The sequence below is a fragment of the Hemicordylus capensis genome, chromosome 5, assembly GCF_027244095.1.
Source record: "Hemicordylus capensis ecotype Gifberg chromosome 5, rHemCap1.1.pri, whole genome shotgun sequence".
In the NCBI taxonomy this organism is placed as follows: domain Eukaryota; kingdom Metazoa; phylum Chordata; class Lepidosauria; order Squamata; family Cordylidae; genus Hemicordylus; species Hemicordylus capensis.
The window spans coordinates 153,725,081-153,739,175 of NC_069661.1; the positions used below are offsets into that span (position 1 = coordinate 153,725,081).

General features: G+C 43.2%; 1 protein-coding gene across 1 annotated transcript in view; it reads right to left on the minus strand.

The window, feature by feature from the left end:
• Positions 1 to 14,095, minus strand: part of MUC19 (mucin 19, oligomeric) — a 72,632-nt gene that overhangs the window by 1,720 nt on the left and 56,817 nt on the right. The window contains exons 24-30 of the mRNA XM_053256213.1: positions 11,743 to 11,881; positions 10,195 to 10,299; positions 9,907 to 10,101; positions 8,495 to 8,734; positions 7,827 to 7,983; positions 5,423 to 5,548; positions 4,343 to 4,484 (exon numbers count right to left, since the gene is read on the minus strand). Of these exons, the coding sequence (XP_053112188.1) occupies positions 4,343 to 4,484; positions 5,423 to 5,548; positions 7,827 to 7,983; positions 8,495 to 8,734; positions 9,907 to 10,101; positions 10,195 to 10,299; positions 11,743 to 11,881 (1,104 nt within the window). The remainder of the gene's footprint in view (positions 1 to 4,342; positions 4,485 to 5,422; positions 5,549 to 7,826; positions 7,984 to 8,494; positions 8,735 to 9,906; positions 10,102 to 10,194; positions 10,300 to 11,742; positions 11,882 to 14,095) is intronic.

Consider the following 14,095-nt stretch of genomic DNA (forward strand, 5'->3'; position numbering starts at 1 on the left):
TCCAATCACTAGTCACAATCAGAGTCAAAACCATTAAATTTAGCAACTAAAATATTTTTGAGTCAAGAACTAACGAAGAACTGCATTAGCGGTCAGAAAGAACCTGGACTATAAGACGCCAAACTGCTGATATGAGCAAGTGCGTGGCACACGCAGTGGTGGTTAGTTGGCACTATGAGGAGCTAACGAATTCTGCCTGAAGTGTTCCATGCAGGTGCAGAAGCCAGTTTTTATTAATGTTACTGGATCACGAACCAGATCCTTAACTTCCATGTTGTATTTGCATCCTGTCCATTATGGCTTTTGCTGATGCATGAAACCAAAATAGAAATCAAACAATTGTCTAATAGATATGATGCAATTATAATCAAGAATTATAGTTCTTGATTTTTCCCTGTTCTTCAATATTAATATGTTGTTATGTTTTTAATACTATATAGCACCATAATTATTCACAAAGAATTGATAATAGCCAACAGAACGTTGGTTAACATTCTAAGTTACTCAATGGAAGTCCTATTAAAATTAAGCAGTACTTTAGAGTTACTTCTGAGTAGTACTATTGAGTAACTTAATCTGGATGTTAGCCACTATCTTTAGATCTTGATCTTCAGACTAACTACCTTTGTGTTTTTTTACTTTTGAATACAAATAGACATTTCAGTTTAAGGAGCTGTTTTACCACTGCAGTATAAATTTGTAAAGGCACAATTCATTCTGGTGTTCTGGAGTATGTGATAGACTTCCAATATCCATGCCTTAGGAATCCACATCAGATCATCTAAATGCACTTGAAGTCCATTATATTTATGTAAGCATTTTGATGACTCAGGTTCTTCAGAATAGTAAGATTGGACTTATGTATTAGACATAAATCAATAACTTTTCAACTATGGTCCAGGGATCATCAATTATTCCCTGGTGCTCTTCTAGGTTAGCTTCAAGACCAAACTAATAGAATGCTTAACAGCCAGACAGAGGCATTGCTAAATATTCAAAAGATCCAGGGCAGGGGTCCAACCCCCCTCTTTTCATAATTAAACTCAGTCACACACACCCCAATAATTATGTGGGTGTTGTTGTTTTTTAAAGTATCTTATATGATACAGCATCTATGAAGGTGGAAGCAGCAAAGGTGGGGCTTGGAGCTCTCTCATATGGTTTGTGCAAGTGCCTCCACTACTGTACTGCCTTTTTGGAACACGTCATGGAGGAGGGAGGTGCCTGATGAGATTCAGGGCTCTGAAGAATTCATTGGGGGCCTGTGCCCCATGGGCAACTTGCTAAACCACCCAGAGATGTAAGTTTTGGGCAGTATAAAAATAGGTTAAGTAAATAAGTAAGTAAGTAAGTCCCTTGAGCTAGAGTTTCTACTGGATCATAAAGAGGCATACACTTTTCACTTCCAAAATTTAAACTAAAAAATAGCAAAATAAACTAAAAAATAGCTGCAGTGGAAAGTACAAAGAAACCCTTCTTTTTGTGTATGGTTCTTTCAAAAGCATGCCCATAGCTCTGTTAAATGTCAGCCACAAATGTAGCTGCTGACTCTTAATTCAGAAGTCTTTCAAATAGGTTCCGATGTAGGGGCCATAAAATAAGGCAATGTAGAGGTCATCAAAAAATAAGCCAACCAGAACAGTGGTCATCAGTGAACTAACATTTGCAAGTGTAAGGAGTAAACACATAGGCCATCTTTGCATGTAGTGGCAAACAGCGGGTCCAGCAGTTTGCCTCCCTCCCCCACCCCAACCCCACATGTTCCCGGTCTGGGAACCGGCAACAGGACTGGCTGCTCAGGCTTTCTCTGACTCTGGAAGTCCAGTCCACGGCAACCAATAGTCTGCGGGAGAAACTTCCTCTCTTAACTCTGGTTAAGATTGACCTCAGTCTGGACGACATGGCACTGTCAATGAATTCTTGGTCTAGTGAGTAAAACTCACTACAGACTGAGGGTTCATTCTGAGGTTTGGGAGTGAGATTGGAACCGTGGTTGTGTCCAGGAACCACAGTTCTGATCATTCAGACAACACAACAGGCGAATCTGAGGTCAGTTCACCTCAGGTTTCTCATTATATCATACCAAAATATTTACTAGCCTATCATATGCCTGTGTTATGTATTCATGGTACACTGATAGTATGTAAAGGGCAGGGGGATACCAACTCCACACATCCCCCTGGATACCAACTCCACACATCCCCCCGGACAATGGGGGAGGAGTCATCTACAGCTCTTTGTGATCGGTTTGCCTGTCGCTTTGCAGATAAAGTTGCTTGCATCCGTGCTGACCTGGACTCCAGAGTTTTGGCAGTTCCGGCAGACGTGCCTTTGGTACCATCTGGTCCTGTTGTGTTGGATTCTTTTCGGTTGGTGCGGCCTGAGGATGTGGACAAGATCCTGGGCAGTGTGCGGGCGACTTCGTGCGCTCTTGACCCTTGCTCTTCATGGCTAATAAAAGCTGCCAGGGAGGGGACAGGCAGATGGCTGGAGGTGATCGTTAATGCTTCATTAAGGGAGGGCAGGATGCCATCGTGCCTTAAGGAGGCGGTGGTAAGACCTCTATTAAAAAAGCCCTCCCTTGATCCCTCCAACCTGGACAACTATAGACCTATGTCTAACCTTCCCTTTTTGGGCAAGGTGATAGAGTGTGTGGTGGCGTCCCAGCTGCAGAGGGTCTTGGATGATACGGATTATCTGGACCCTTTTCAATCTGGCTTCCGCCCCGGGTATGGGACTGAGACTGCCTTGGTCACTCTAGTGGATGACCTACGCCGGGAACTAGACAGGGGGAGTGAGTCCCTGTTGGTTCTGCTGGACCTCTCGGCGGCGTTCTATACCATCGACCATGGTATCCTTCTGGGCCGCCTCTCGAGTATGGGAATCGGAGGCACTGCGTTGCAGTGGTTCCGGTCCTTTCTTGAGGGGAGGGTCCAGAAGGTGGTGCTGGGGGACTACAGCTTGGCCCCGTGGCTGTTGGCCTGTGGGGTCCTGCAGGGTTCGGTCTTGTCCCCCATGCTGTTTAACATCTACATGAAGCCGCTGGGAGAGGTCATCCGGGGATTTGGACTGAGTTGTCAGCAATATGCAGATGACACTCAGCTCTATCTCTTCTTGTCATCTGATCCTAGGGAGGCAGTGGATGTCCTGAACCGGGGGCTGGAGGCTGTGATGGGTTGGATGTGGGCTAACAAACTGAAATTGAATCCGGATAAGACGGAGATACTGTTGGTCAGTAGGAGAGCCAATCGGGATGAGGAGATTTTACCGGTTCTGGATGGGGTTGCACTCCCCTTGAAGGAGCAAGTACGCAGCTTGGGGGTACTACTGGACCCGGCTCTGCTTTTGGAAGCTCAGGTGGAGGCGGTGGCCAGGGGTGCCTTCGCACGGCTTCGGCTGGTGCGCCAGCTGCGTCCCTTTCTCGAGAAGGCATATCTGGCCACGGTTACCCACGCCTTAGTCACGTCGCGGCTTTATTACTGTAACGCGCTCTACGTAGGGCTGCCCTTGAAGAATATCCGGAAACTGCAGCTAGTGGAAAACGCAGCAGCGAGGGTTTTATCCGGAGCTGCCCGTTGGGAACATATCACCCCCATTTTGAAAGAGCTGCACTGGCTACCGGTTTGTTTCCGGGTCCAATTCAAGGTGCTGGTTTTGACCTTTAAAGCCCTAAACGGTTTGGGCCCGGGGTATTTGAGGGACCGCCTGCTCCCAAGGGTTGCTGCCCGCTTGACGAGGACATCTGAGGGGGCCCTGCTCCGGGTGCCGACAATGAGAGAGGCCCGGCTGTCATGCACTCAGGACAGGGCCTTCTCTGTTGCTGCCCCCAGACTCTGGAATGCTCTCCCAGTGGCCATTCTTTCCTCGGACTCCATCACGGCTTTTAGAAAGCTTGTAAAGACTTGGCTTTTTACCCAGGCTTTTACATAATCGTTTTTACTGCTGCTTCTGGGTGTTTTTATTTGTTGTATTGTTTTATGCCTGTTTTTATATGTTTTTATACTTTTAGCATGATGTTTTTATTGTGTTTTTATTGTATGTTTTTAACTTTTGTAAACTGCCTTGGGGCTATCTTTTAACAAAAGGCAGTATAAAAATGCAAAAATAAAAAAATAAAAAATAAAAAATAAACTCTTTCATATTATAAGACCTTTCATATTTTAAGAACCTGCCTGCTTACCTAGAAATAGTTTATACTGTTTTATACTAGTTTATACTATAATATAGTTTATACTATACATAGGCAAGTGGCTGTTTACATTTGATTGACACAATCAATATCTAAAATAAAAGAATAGCATTTATGTGACGAATGTTCTTAAGAAGAAATGACAACACTTACCATACTCTTCCACAGTCGTCATAAATTATTTGTCCGGCAACGATTACATCATTGTGAAAGCATGAGCAATCTGACAACTGAACACATTTCATGGTGTTTTCATCTAGGTAAGGTGCTGTATCAGGACATTTTGCGTAGCAGCCTACATTTCAAGGGAAAGAATTGAATTCAGAATCACAGATGCACTATACAAGCAAAAGCAAATGTAAAATAACAGCAAGTTAAGAACACAATAAAATCAGGACTATTATCCACATGCCACTCTAAGAAGTTGGACTGTGTACTTAAAAAAAAGCTGTATAAAGAGCTGCACTGATGCACATCCACAAGGAGCTCATTCCACAGTTTTGGGGCTGCAACGCAAAAGGCTATGCTCTTTCCAACAACTCATTTAACTTCTTTCAGAACAGATCTGGGCCCATTCTAACTGGTCTTAACAAGCACGAGAGTTCTTCAAATTATAATGAGGTGTGCGCACCTTCCACTTGACTGCAGATTTCCAGTCCTGTTGCCATGTTCCTACAGTGCATATATTTGCCTAAGTAAACTGTGCAGTAAGGACCAGGTGTTCATGTGAAAAGAAAACAAGATCCAACAATGCAGTGGTGATAGGTGCAATGGTGACAGGAGGAGGAGGAAAGGCATTGATCTCAAGGGCAAAACAAAATCCAGTAATGCAATGGTGACGGGGCAATGGTGATGGGGGCAATGGTGACAGGAGGGGGAAAGGCAGAGATCTCAAGGGCACTGAACAGAAGCTGGAGTATGTTATACCCACAGAAAGGAACCAAGCACAAAGTCATTTGCATAGTCCTATCTCTGAAGCAAGTAGAAACCCACTCCTGGACAAACTATTACTGAAGGAGGAAGGCATCTGAAGGACGCTAGAGGCCCAGCACGTTTTATAGGCCACCTATGGAGGAAAAGATTCTCATCATGTGGACTCAGAGATTCTGCCTTGAAGACCACTGAGATTTGTGAATGCTTTTTCTGAGGCAATTTAAAGGGAATGTTTTTGTCCCCCTCTGAATGAGACAAACCTACCCGAAGTGTGGTCAACCACATTAGGCTATACCTTACCTTCCAAGACAGATGGAAGAACCCTGCCAATCATGTGATCTTTACATGTTCTGGCTGTTACAGTTCCACAGGGCTCATAATGCCAGCTACATTCCCCAGGAGCATTGTAGTAATCACAGAAGACAGCTAGAACATTAATTCATGTTGGGAATTAGTTTGTTGTTATGTTTAAGTAATACTAAACTGTATCATGCTTTTGATAAATATTGTTATAATTTTTTAATGAATCATTCAGTTATACAGATTGCTAGGCAGTTTCTTTATTTGTGTATCACATAGAGCAGCCACTTTTATGCATTTTTGTGTATATATTCATACTTTTCACTGCTACCCATAATTTAGCCAGAGAGCTATCATCACACTGCATCCAGGAAGAACTTTAAGGCTAAATGTCCTCGTTACTTCAAGAACGTGTATGCACACCTCATATGTGGCTCACACTTGACCAGAAGAAGCTTTGGCTTGCTTTGGAGGATTCAACATCAGCTTGATCTTGAGAAAATAGCAGATGAAACTTTTCACAGCATGGAGATAAGCATTATCACCTGCTGATGGCTTACAGGATGTGCAGAATCACGGAGATCTAACGCTCTGCCGTGGCAGTGCAAAGGGGAAATCTGCGGTAGTGCTAGTTGTAAAGCTAGCAACACTAACCTCATAACTGCCCTGAGCCATTTCGGAAGGGCGGTATAAAAATAGAATAAATAAATAAATAATAAATACTGAGACGGTATCTTATTTCTTCTAGCAACTCTATAGAACTGTTAGTTCTAATTTCTATTGCAGTTTTCTCATTTCTGTTGCAAGATATTTCATTTATAAAAAGAGTCAAGGCTTACAAAATATGCTTTAACTCAATCTATAAGAAGTTTCCTTAGATGTTAAGATTTTTAAAAAATGAAAAGCAAAGTAAATTACATAGAAAACTCAATGTTTGACTGGTGATATAAGCTGCACATATAGACTACAGAACCAAATATTATTTTAGACTGGTTGCACCGAACAGGACAGCCTTCTCTAGTCATAAATGTTATTGATTAATATAACAAAATAGTGAAATTATTTCAGTCATTTGAAGTCCACTGAATCCAGTCAGTTAGTCAAATCAACAGAATATCTTCTATGCTGTTTCTTGCCAGTCACATAATCTTGGCAATAAAAACATAAGAACATATGAGCAGCCCTGCTGGATCAGGCACAAGGCCCATCTAGTCCAGCATCCTGTTTCACGTCTTTCTTGTCTGGTGTCACATGAGTTAGTCACACAGGTCAAAACTAGACATGACTCTAAACATCGTATTTGATCGTGTACATGTGTGTGCCTGCTTGATAAGCCATAGGGCAAAGGGGATCTGGATATGGGCTGTGGTGTGTGTGAGAGTGTCTGGTGTCTGAGATTTAACCCTTTGCCCTACCATGGTATTGATTGTGGGTTCCATGGCTGCTATTTACCAATAAAACCCACACAAACAATGTGTTTAAAATCACATCTGGCTTGGCCCACTGTCAATGGAGGCCTTGGAGAGTCTTTGGAGGAGGAACCTCGATCCAGAGCCAGAGATCCTTCCACTACTCAATTCTACCCTTCAAAGCTTTGGAGAAAATATGGGCAAGATTACAATTGGAGAAGACCACATTCCAGAGATTACAATTGGAGAAGACCAAATTCCTTAGCCCAAGGAAATATCACATTGCATTGTATTCTCCATGTGTCCTGGCCCTCTTGAAACCAGGTGCAGGGATCAAGCTGGGTACATATTAGCATAGAATGTTTCCCTGAACATGCACACCTACTTCCATTCAAATGTCCCAAAGTTCTATGGAGTTATTGCATTACAAACAAACTTATATTTTTCATCATAATCATCTCAGTATTTGTATAGTGCCTACATGCCAAAAGTGTTTCACGACAGGGTTTCCACACTCTTTAGAATAAGCCTATTTATGTAGGTTATTATATCCATATTACACAGATGCGGAAGATGAGGCTGTAGCATAGTGGATTGCCCAAGATTATCTGATGAGCTAATGGATGATTTCAGATTTGAAATGGTGGTCCCTCATTCTCAGCCCTCCCCCCTCCAAAGTTCTTTTTCTCTGGCCAGCCGCCTGGCCAACTGCTTTTTCTGCCCCAACCCCGCCACTTTCTCCCCCCACCAGCCGCCGCAGCTTTTCTGGCCCCCTGGCCCCCGCTTTCCCCACTGCCGCCTTCTTCACACACATTCCCCACCGCCACCACCTTCTCGCTTTCCCCAGTGCCGCTCTCTCACCCATCCATCCATTTCTGCCTGTTTGCTTTCCCTCTGGCAGCTCGCTCACAAACTCTTGTGAGAGCTGCCACATATGGGATTAGCAATGGGTACATTTAAGATAAATATATAGATAGATAGTTTGCTTTACTTACGACAAAGTTCTGGCGTACGCCAGTGTATACAAACACCAACTGCTACACATGCTTCTGCATACATCGATACAGCAGTACAGAACCCCAGATACTTCCCTTCCATGGTACATGCACAAGATTCCTCAATGCAAGCCTTGTGATACGGAGTGGGGTCAACCTATGGAGAACACATTAGATTAATATTCATTACGGTACTATAAAAGTGAATGTCTGTGGGCCAGTTCAGATATCTAGGCTGATGATAAAGTCCTGCTTGTGGCATGGAGTTGACCTGGAACATGTCTAGAGTTGTGGCAGAAGATGTGACATGGCATTGACCTGGAACTGGAACAGTTGTAAACATGTCTGCTTACCATGTGTAAGCTGGGCATTCACATTACAAATATACTGGCAATTGGCCTGATAGCCATGATCTTTTCCCCTGACAAAAAGGCCTGAAGAATCACGGATCTTGGGGAAATAGTGTATACTTTTGTATTCATAAAAAAAACCTAGCTCTTATATGACAGCATTTTTGTGGTGGTAGTTACACATGTTCCCAAGGCCTGAGCCTGTTCCCCACTCCATATAGGACTTTAACAGCATGGGCTGCTGTCCAAACTGGCCCAAAGAAGTAGGGAGACTTCATGGAAAAAAGTGTTGAACAAGCTTTCTCTCAAAAGACTTACCTTGCTGTGGCAGGATCTGAACCGAAAGTCTCTAATTATTTCACATTTTCTCAAGGCCAAGTCTTTACAGTAAGCATTTGCATCACATGGGAAAGACTCAGCTACTGTGTCTGAGCACGCAGGGCTAATTTTCCAGCTATTGCCAAACTCCACTGGTCCAGCTGCCAATGTACCTTGCCTTGTAGTAAATTCATCTTGAAGATTTCCATTTTTATTTCCACAAAGGCCACATATTTGTCTCTGTATTTTAAACAGAAAGATGCTGTGAGGTATCGCTTATGTCAATTTTATGATTAAAACTGCTTCAGCCTTTACGTATTCATTCACAAGTGTGACTGGATGCACATTCATACTAACTAACTGCTAACTTGGCAAAGAGGCACCTTTTAATGTGGTGATTCTCTTTTATTTAGCAGGGGGAGAGTAACTGACCCTATCCACCCCCAGCACAGTATCTCCAGTGACTGTTACTGGTGTCTATCTTATTTTTCTTTTTAGATTGTGAGCCCTTTGGGGACAGGGATCCATCTTATTTGTTTGTTATTTCTCTGTGTAAACCGCCCTGAGCCATTTTTGGAAGGGCGGTATAGAAATCGAATGAATGAATGAATGATGTTCTGGATTTGCTCCTTTTTATTGAAAAGTAATGTGGGCTTTGTGCTAGCTAAGGTCTATGTAAGTTATACTCTCTTCTGCACTAGAAACATCTAAAAACATCTGATTATCCAAACATCTCTCAAGTCCATTAAGAACATAAAAACCCTTCTTGACTGAACCAAAAGTCAATCGCTACAACATTTTGTTTTCAGCAGTGGCCAGCCAGCTGCCTTCAGGAAGCTTATAGGCAGAGCATGAAGAATAAAAACCTTTCTTGTGCAATTGGTATACAGAAGAACACAATTCAAGACATGAGCTCAGATTGTGATCAGGATGCCCTTTATTTACACAGAGAGCTCTAATTTCCCCCGGATCTTTCTGGATTCCTATTAGATTTACATAATAATTCAAGGCTATATTCCTACTATGCTATTATCTTCCTACTATCTTCCTACTATGATTAAGTTAATAGCTTTGTGTATTATTATTATTATTATTATTATTAAATTCTCTAATAGTATGAATGTATTTATTATTATTTAATAATAATAAATGTTCTATAATAAAAATATTTAATAATGTTATTTATTATTAATAATAAAAATTATTCTCTAATGATAATAATCAAATTTATTTGTTAGCTGCCCCATAACAAATTGTTCTCTGGGAGGTTCACAACATATTTCCTTGAAATATACAAGCCTTTACCATGAAGGAAGAAATTGCTTACCAAGTTAAAATCCTATGTATACAATTTTTTAAAAAAGATGTACAACTGTAATGAAAATTTAAATATCTGTCCATGTTGTGCTTACATTTAGGTTTGGCTCCATTATAACAGATACTCTGGTATTTTTGTCCCAAATCAAGGTTATTCCATGCATGAATTTGATTATCAAATAGAGCCCAACAGTGTGAACACTATATGGTTGCTTGTCTGTTTCACATGTAGTGCTTCCAGTATTTTTCACAAACATGAATTTTCCATCTTCCAGAACAAGGCTGCCATTCTGAAATTATATTTTAAAACACACACCATGATATTGGTATCATCTGCATATCTGTGCAAAAAACTGGTAGAAATAAAGAATGTTTAATCTTACCTTGAAAGCCACTGTGATTTTCCTTGCACATGTAACGCCATCACCACAACATGGGACACTCTCTGTTAGAACTCTGAATGACCCTTCGTCTTTACCACAATAGTCCTACAAGTTATATACATGTATACCTTTAACATAAAAACAGACCTTCTGGATCAGGCACAAGGCCCATCTAGTCCAGCATCCTGTTTCACACAGTGGCCCACCAGATGCCTCTGAGGAGCCCACAGGTAAGAGGTATGCACATGTCCTCTCTCCTGCAGTTGCTCCCCTGCAATTGGTATTGAGAGGCATCGTGCCTCTGAGGCTGGAGATGACCCACAGCCACTAGACTAGTAGCCATTGATAGACCTGTCCTCCATAAATTTGTCTAAGCTCCTTTAAAAGCCATTCAAGCTGGTGGCCATCACCACATCCCATGGCAAAGAATTCCATAGATTAATTATGTGCTATGTGAAAAAGTATTTCCTCTTGTCGGTCCTAAATTTTCCGACCTTCAGTTCTGTGGGGTGACCCCTGGTTCTAGTATTTTGAGAGCGGGAGAAATATTTCTCTTTGTCCACCCTCTCCAAAAATTTATCTCTGTCCACTCCATGCATAATTTTATACACCTTAATCAAGTCTCTCCTTAGCCCTCTCTTTTCCAAAGTAAAGAGCCCCGGATACTGTAGCCCTGCCTCATAAGGAAGCTGCTCCAGGCCACTGTGTGAAATGTATTGTATTGTTATGTATCATGTGATATGTAATATTAATTAATAAATGTTATGTATTGAAAGAGTGAAACTCAATCTACCATGGATATTATGAGGGCTCTTGGTGTTTTAACTGGAATCTACTGATTAATATTAATTAAATGGGCCACCTTATTGTGACTACAAATAACACAGACTAGTCTTGGGCTGATTGAGTAGCTGGATGGAACATACAAGGTTTCCTAAATATCTAGACTGAAGAAATTGGATTTTAAAAAAGAGCTACTTTAAGTGTTTTGCACTTGCCCAAGTTATCCTTCAAAAGGCTGACCCTCATGTGAGTTACAAACTGCTTTTGAAAGTCTTTCAGTTCCTCCTAAAGCAGTTTACCATTTGACAAGCAAGGAACACAAGCCTTCCTTGAGTGTCCAAAACTAAGGATACTTCCTCACTGCTGGTGGTGGGGGAGCATGGCCACGCAAAGGGGGTAAAGTGGCTGGGTGCTGCAAGCACCTGCTTCTCCCAATTGATTGGGCTGGGGTTTATGCCCCCACACAAAGAGGATAAATTTGCCTAGTGCTTCAAGTGCCTACTTGCCAATTGAGTGTTTGGGGTTTTTTTTTAAGGGGAAGGGTTATCCCAGAGGGAGAAACTGGGAAGGTTTTGTGACCAGTTGATTTCCCATTGTAGGTGGGGGTGGGCAACGCTATGCAAAGAGGACAAACTTCAAAAGTGCTACAACCACCAGGGTTCCAGGAGAAGGGTTTTCTATGCCTTCTGGGTGTACTGACAGCAGAAATGTTGAAATTTTGGTTCTTATGAGAACTTGATGAAGAGTGGCTCTATAGGTACTTACCTCAGCAAGTACATATTGACAAAGACCATCGTAACTGTACCATTTCCCATCAAAAGTTTGAACTTGACCATCTCCATAGATATGACAAGAACTTTGGCATCTATGTTCTGTACACTTCCAAGATCCTTGTACACATGTGCTAGAAAATAGGGGTTTAAGGGAAATGGTGCCTTAAAAATTAACAAAATCAGTCTACGCCATCCAGGAGAATACCTTCTCAGGTAAGATGTTTATAAATAATGCACTCACATGCTGTTAACTACATTGATCTAAAATATAGATTTACTCTAACAAAGTTAACAAAGGGTAGCATCCAGACTACGTCAGTTATGATCAAGTCTCACTGAAATTAATGGAACTTAAGCTACTCAGGACTAACTTGTCTAATTGATTTCAATGGTGCTACCTGGTGCAGGGGCAGAGCCACCATTGGGCCAACGGGTTCAAAGAACCCAGGCCGGTGGCCAATCAGGGGCTATGAGAGCGGTCCCAACACGCCCCCTGCGTCAGATGTGGGGGCAGTAGTTTAGCTCCCGGGCGGGGGCCGCACAGCCCCTTAGGGAGCTAAACAAAGGCTGGCTCTGCGTTTGCAGCACCAGCCAGGAGTGTCTCTTCCGTGCAAAGGCAGGGAAGAGTAGCTCCTGGCTTCTCGCTGCAAATGCAGCGCCAGCCTAACTAGCTCCTGAAGGGGCCGCGTGGCTCCTTCAGGAGCTAAGACTGGCACTGCATTCGCAGTGCAGCCCAGGAGCAGCTCTTCCCTGCAGGAAAGGAAGCGGCTCTTCCCTGCAGCTCTTCCCTGGCAGCCTTTGTCTTACTGCCGAAGGGGCCACGCGGTTCCTTCAGCAGTTAAGCTGCTTCTCAACTTCCGAATGGAGCCTCAAGGCTCCGTTCGGGAGCCAGATCACGCCCCCCACATCTGACGTCAGACATGGGGGCGTGGCAATCCCCTGTGTCTGACATCAGATGCGGGGGGCGGGGCTATCAGGGCGCCTGCCACGGCCGCACACGGGCAGCCGGCGGGCTGGCTAAGCCCCTGACCTGGTGATGATCTTTCCAAATTACTTCCTCATCCTAGATCTTTAATTTTTAATTTTTAAACAAGTTCCATTCTTATCACTGGAAGTATGTAATGTGTTTAGATTGCTAGACTAAATTCCTGCTTGTATGTTGGTTCTCTTAAGCACTGCTGGAAATCAATGAGACACAGGCAACTAGGGATATAGAATGTCAGCTTTCAGTGGTGCTTAGTAACGAATAACATGGTCTGGATGCAGCCTGAAGTGGTTAAAAAAAAAACTTTAAGAGGACTGGAACAGGAATTTGCATACCCACTCTCAGATTTACATATTGTGTATCACATGATCACAGCACAAAACATGTTGGGCTTTGAGTAAATATGGGACAAGATGCCTATTGGGGTGGCTGGCTGACTCCATTAATTCATTTTATTAAAAACATATTTGCCACCTTTCTGCTAAAAAGGCCCTCAACCCAACTGTCAAGGGCTTTAAAGGTCATAATCAAGGCTTGCAATTGGGCTTGGCACACTGGGAGCCAGTGGGAAGCCTGGAGTAATATCCTTCAAACGGGGTTGATCCACAACCTGGTGGACCATCCTAGCTCTTTAACAGCCACAAAGGTGTATGCATCTCTCACTCCACTCTTGCTTGTAGTCCTATGGCCAGGGAAGGATCAGGGGTATGCGTGCAAGGGTGCAGTTGTACCCCCTGTGAATTTCGTCTGATCAAGACCAGCAGTAGCAGACAATTAAAAAAGAGTTAATTTCCCTTCCTGCTGCTAGTCCTGCCATCTCCCAGCTTTATTGGATCTCCTGGATTCCTTTGCTGCTCACCCGCTTGGTACTTGAATGTAATTGCAGAGTGAGGAAGCTGGCTGGCCTCCCTCAAAGAAGAAAATTAAAATATTGTTTTTTTAAAAATACCAACCCTTATCAGTTTGTTTTGTGTGTGCTTTGTTCCCCTTGCTTAAGCCACTGTGTATTTCTCTCCCCTCCACCCTCACAAACTGTGTGTGTGTGTGTGTGTGTGTGTGTGTGTGTGTGTGTGTACATGTGAAAGAAGGCAAGATGGTAGTCCCCTCAAGTTGTGTGTACAGAGGAAAGGCAAGCACCACAGCCATGTCCTTGTGGGCACCTCCCCACCTGTGGGCTTGCCCCCCATCTCTCCTCTCTCTGATTCCCCGAATGTGCCTTCCCTCCCTCACCTGACTGTCTTCTCACTCCTCCCACCCACCCATCCACCCACCTACCTACCTACCAAGATGCTTCTGAGTGGCATTCTCCCTCTCCCAGCAGCATGCCACTACTGCCATTGCTCCTCCTCCCACTTGATAA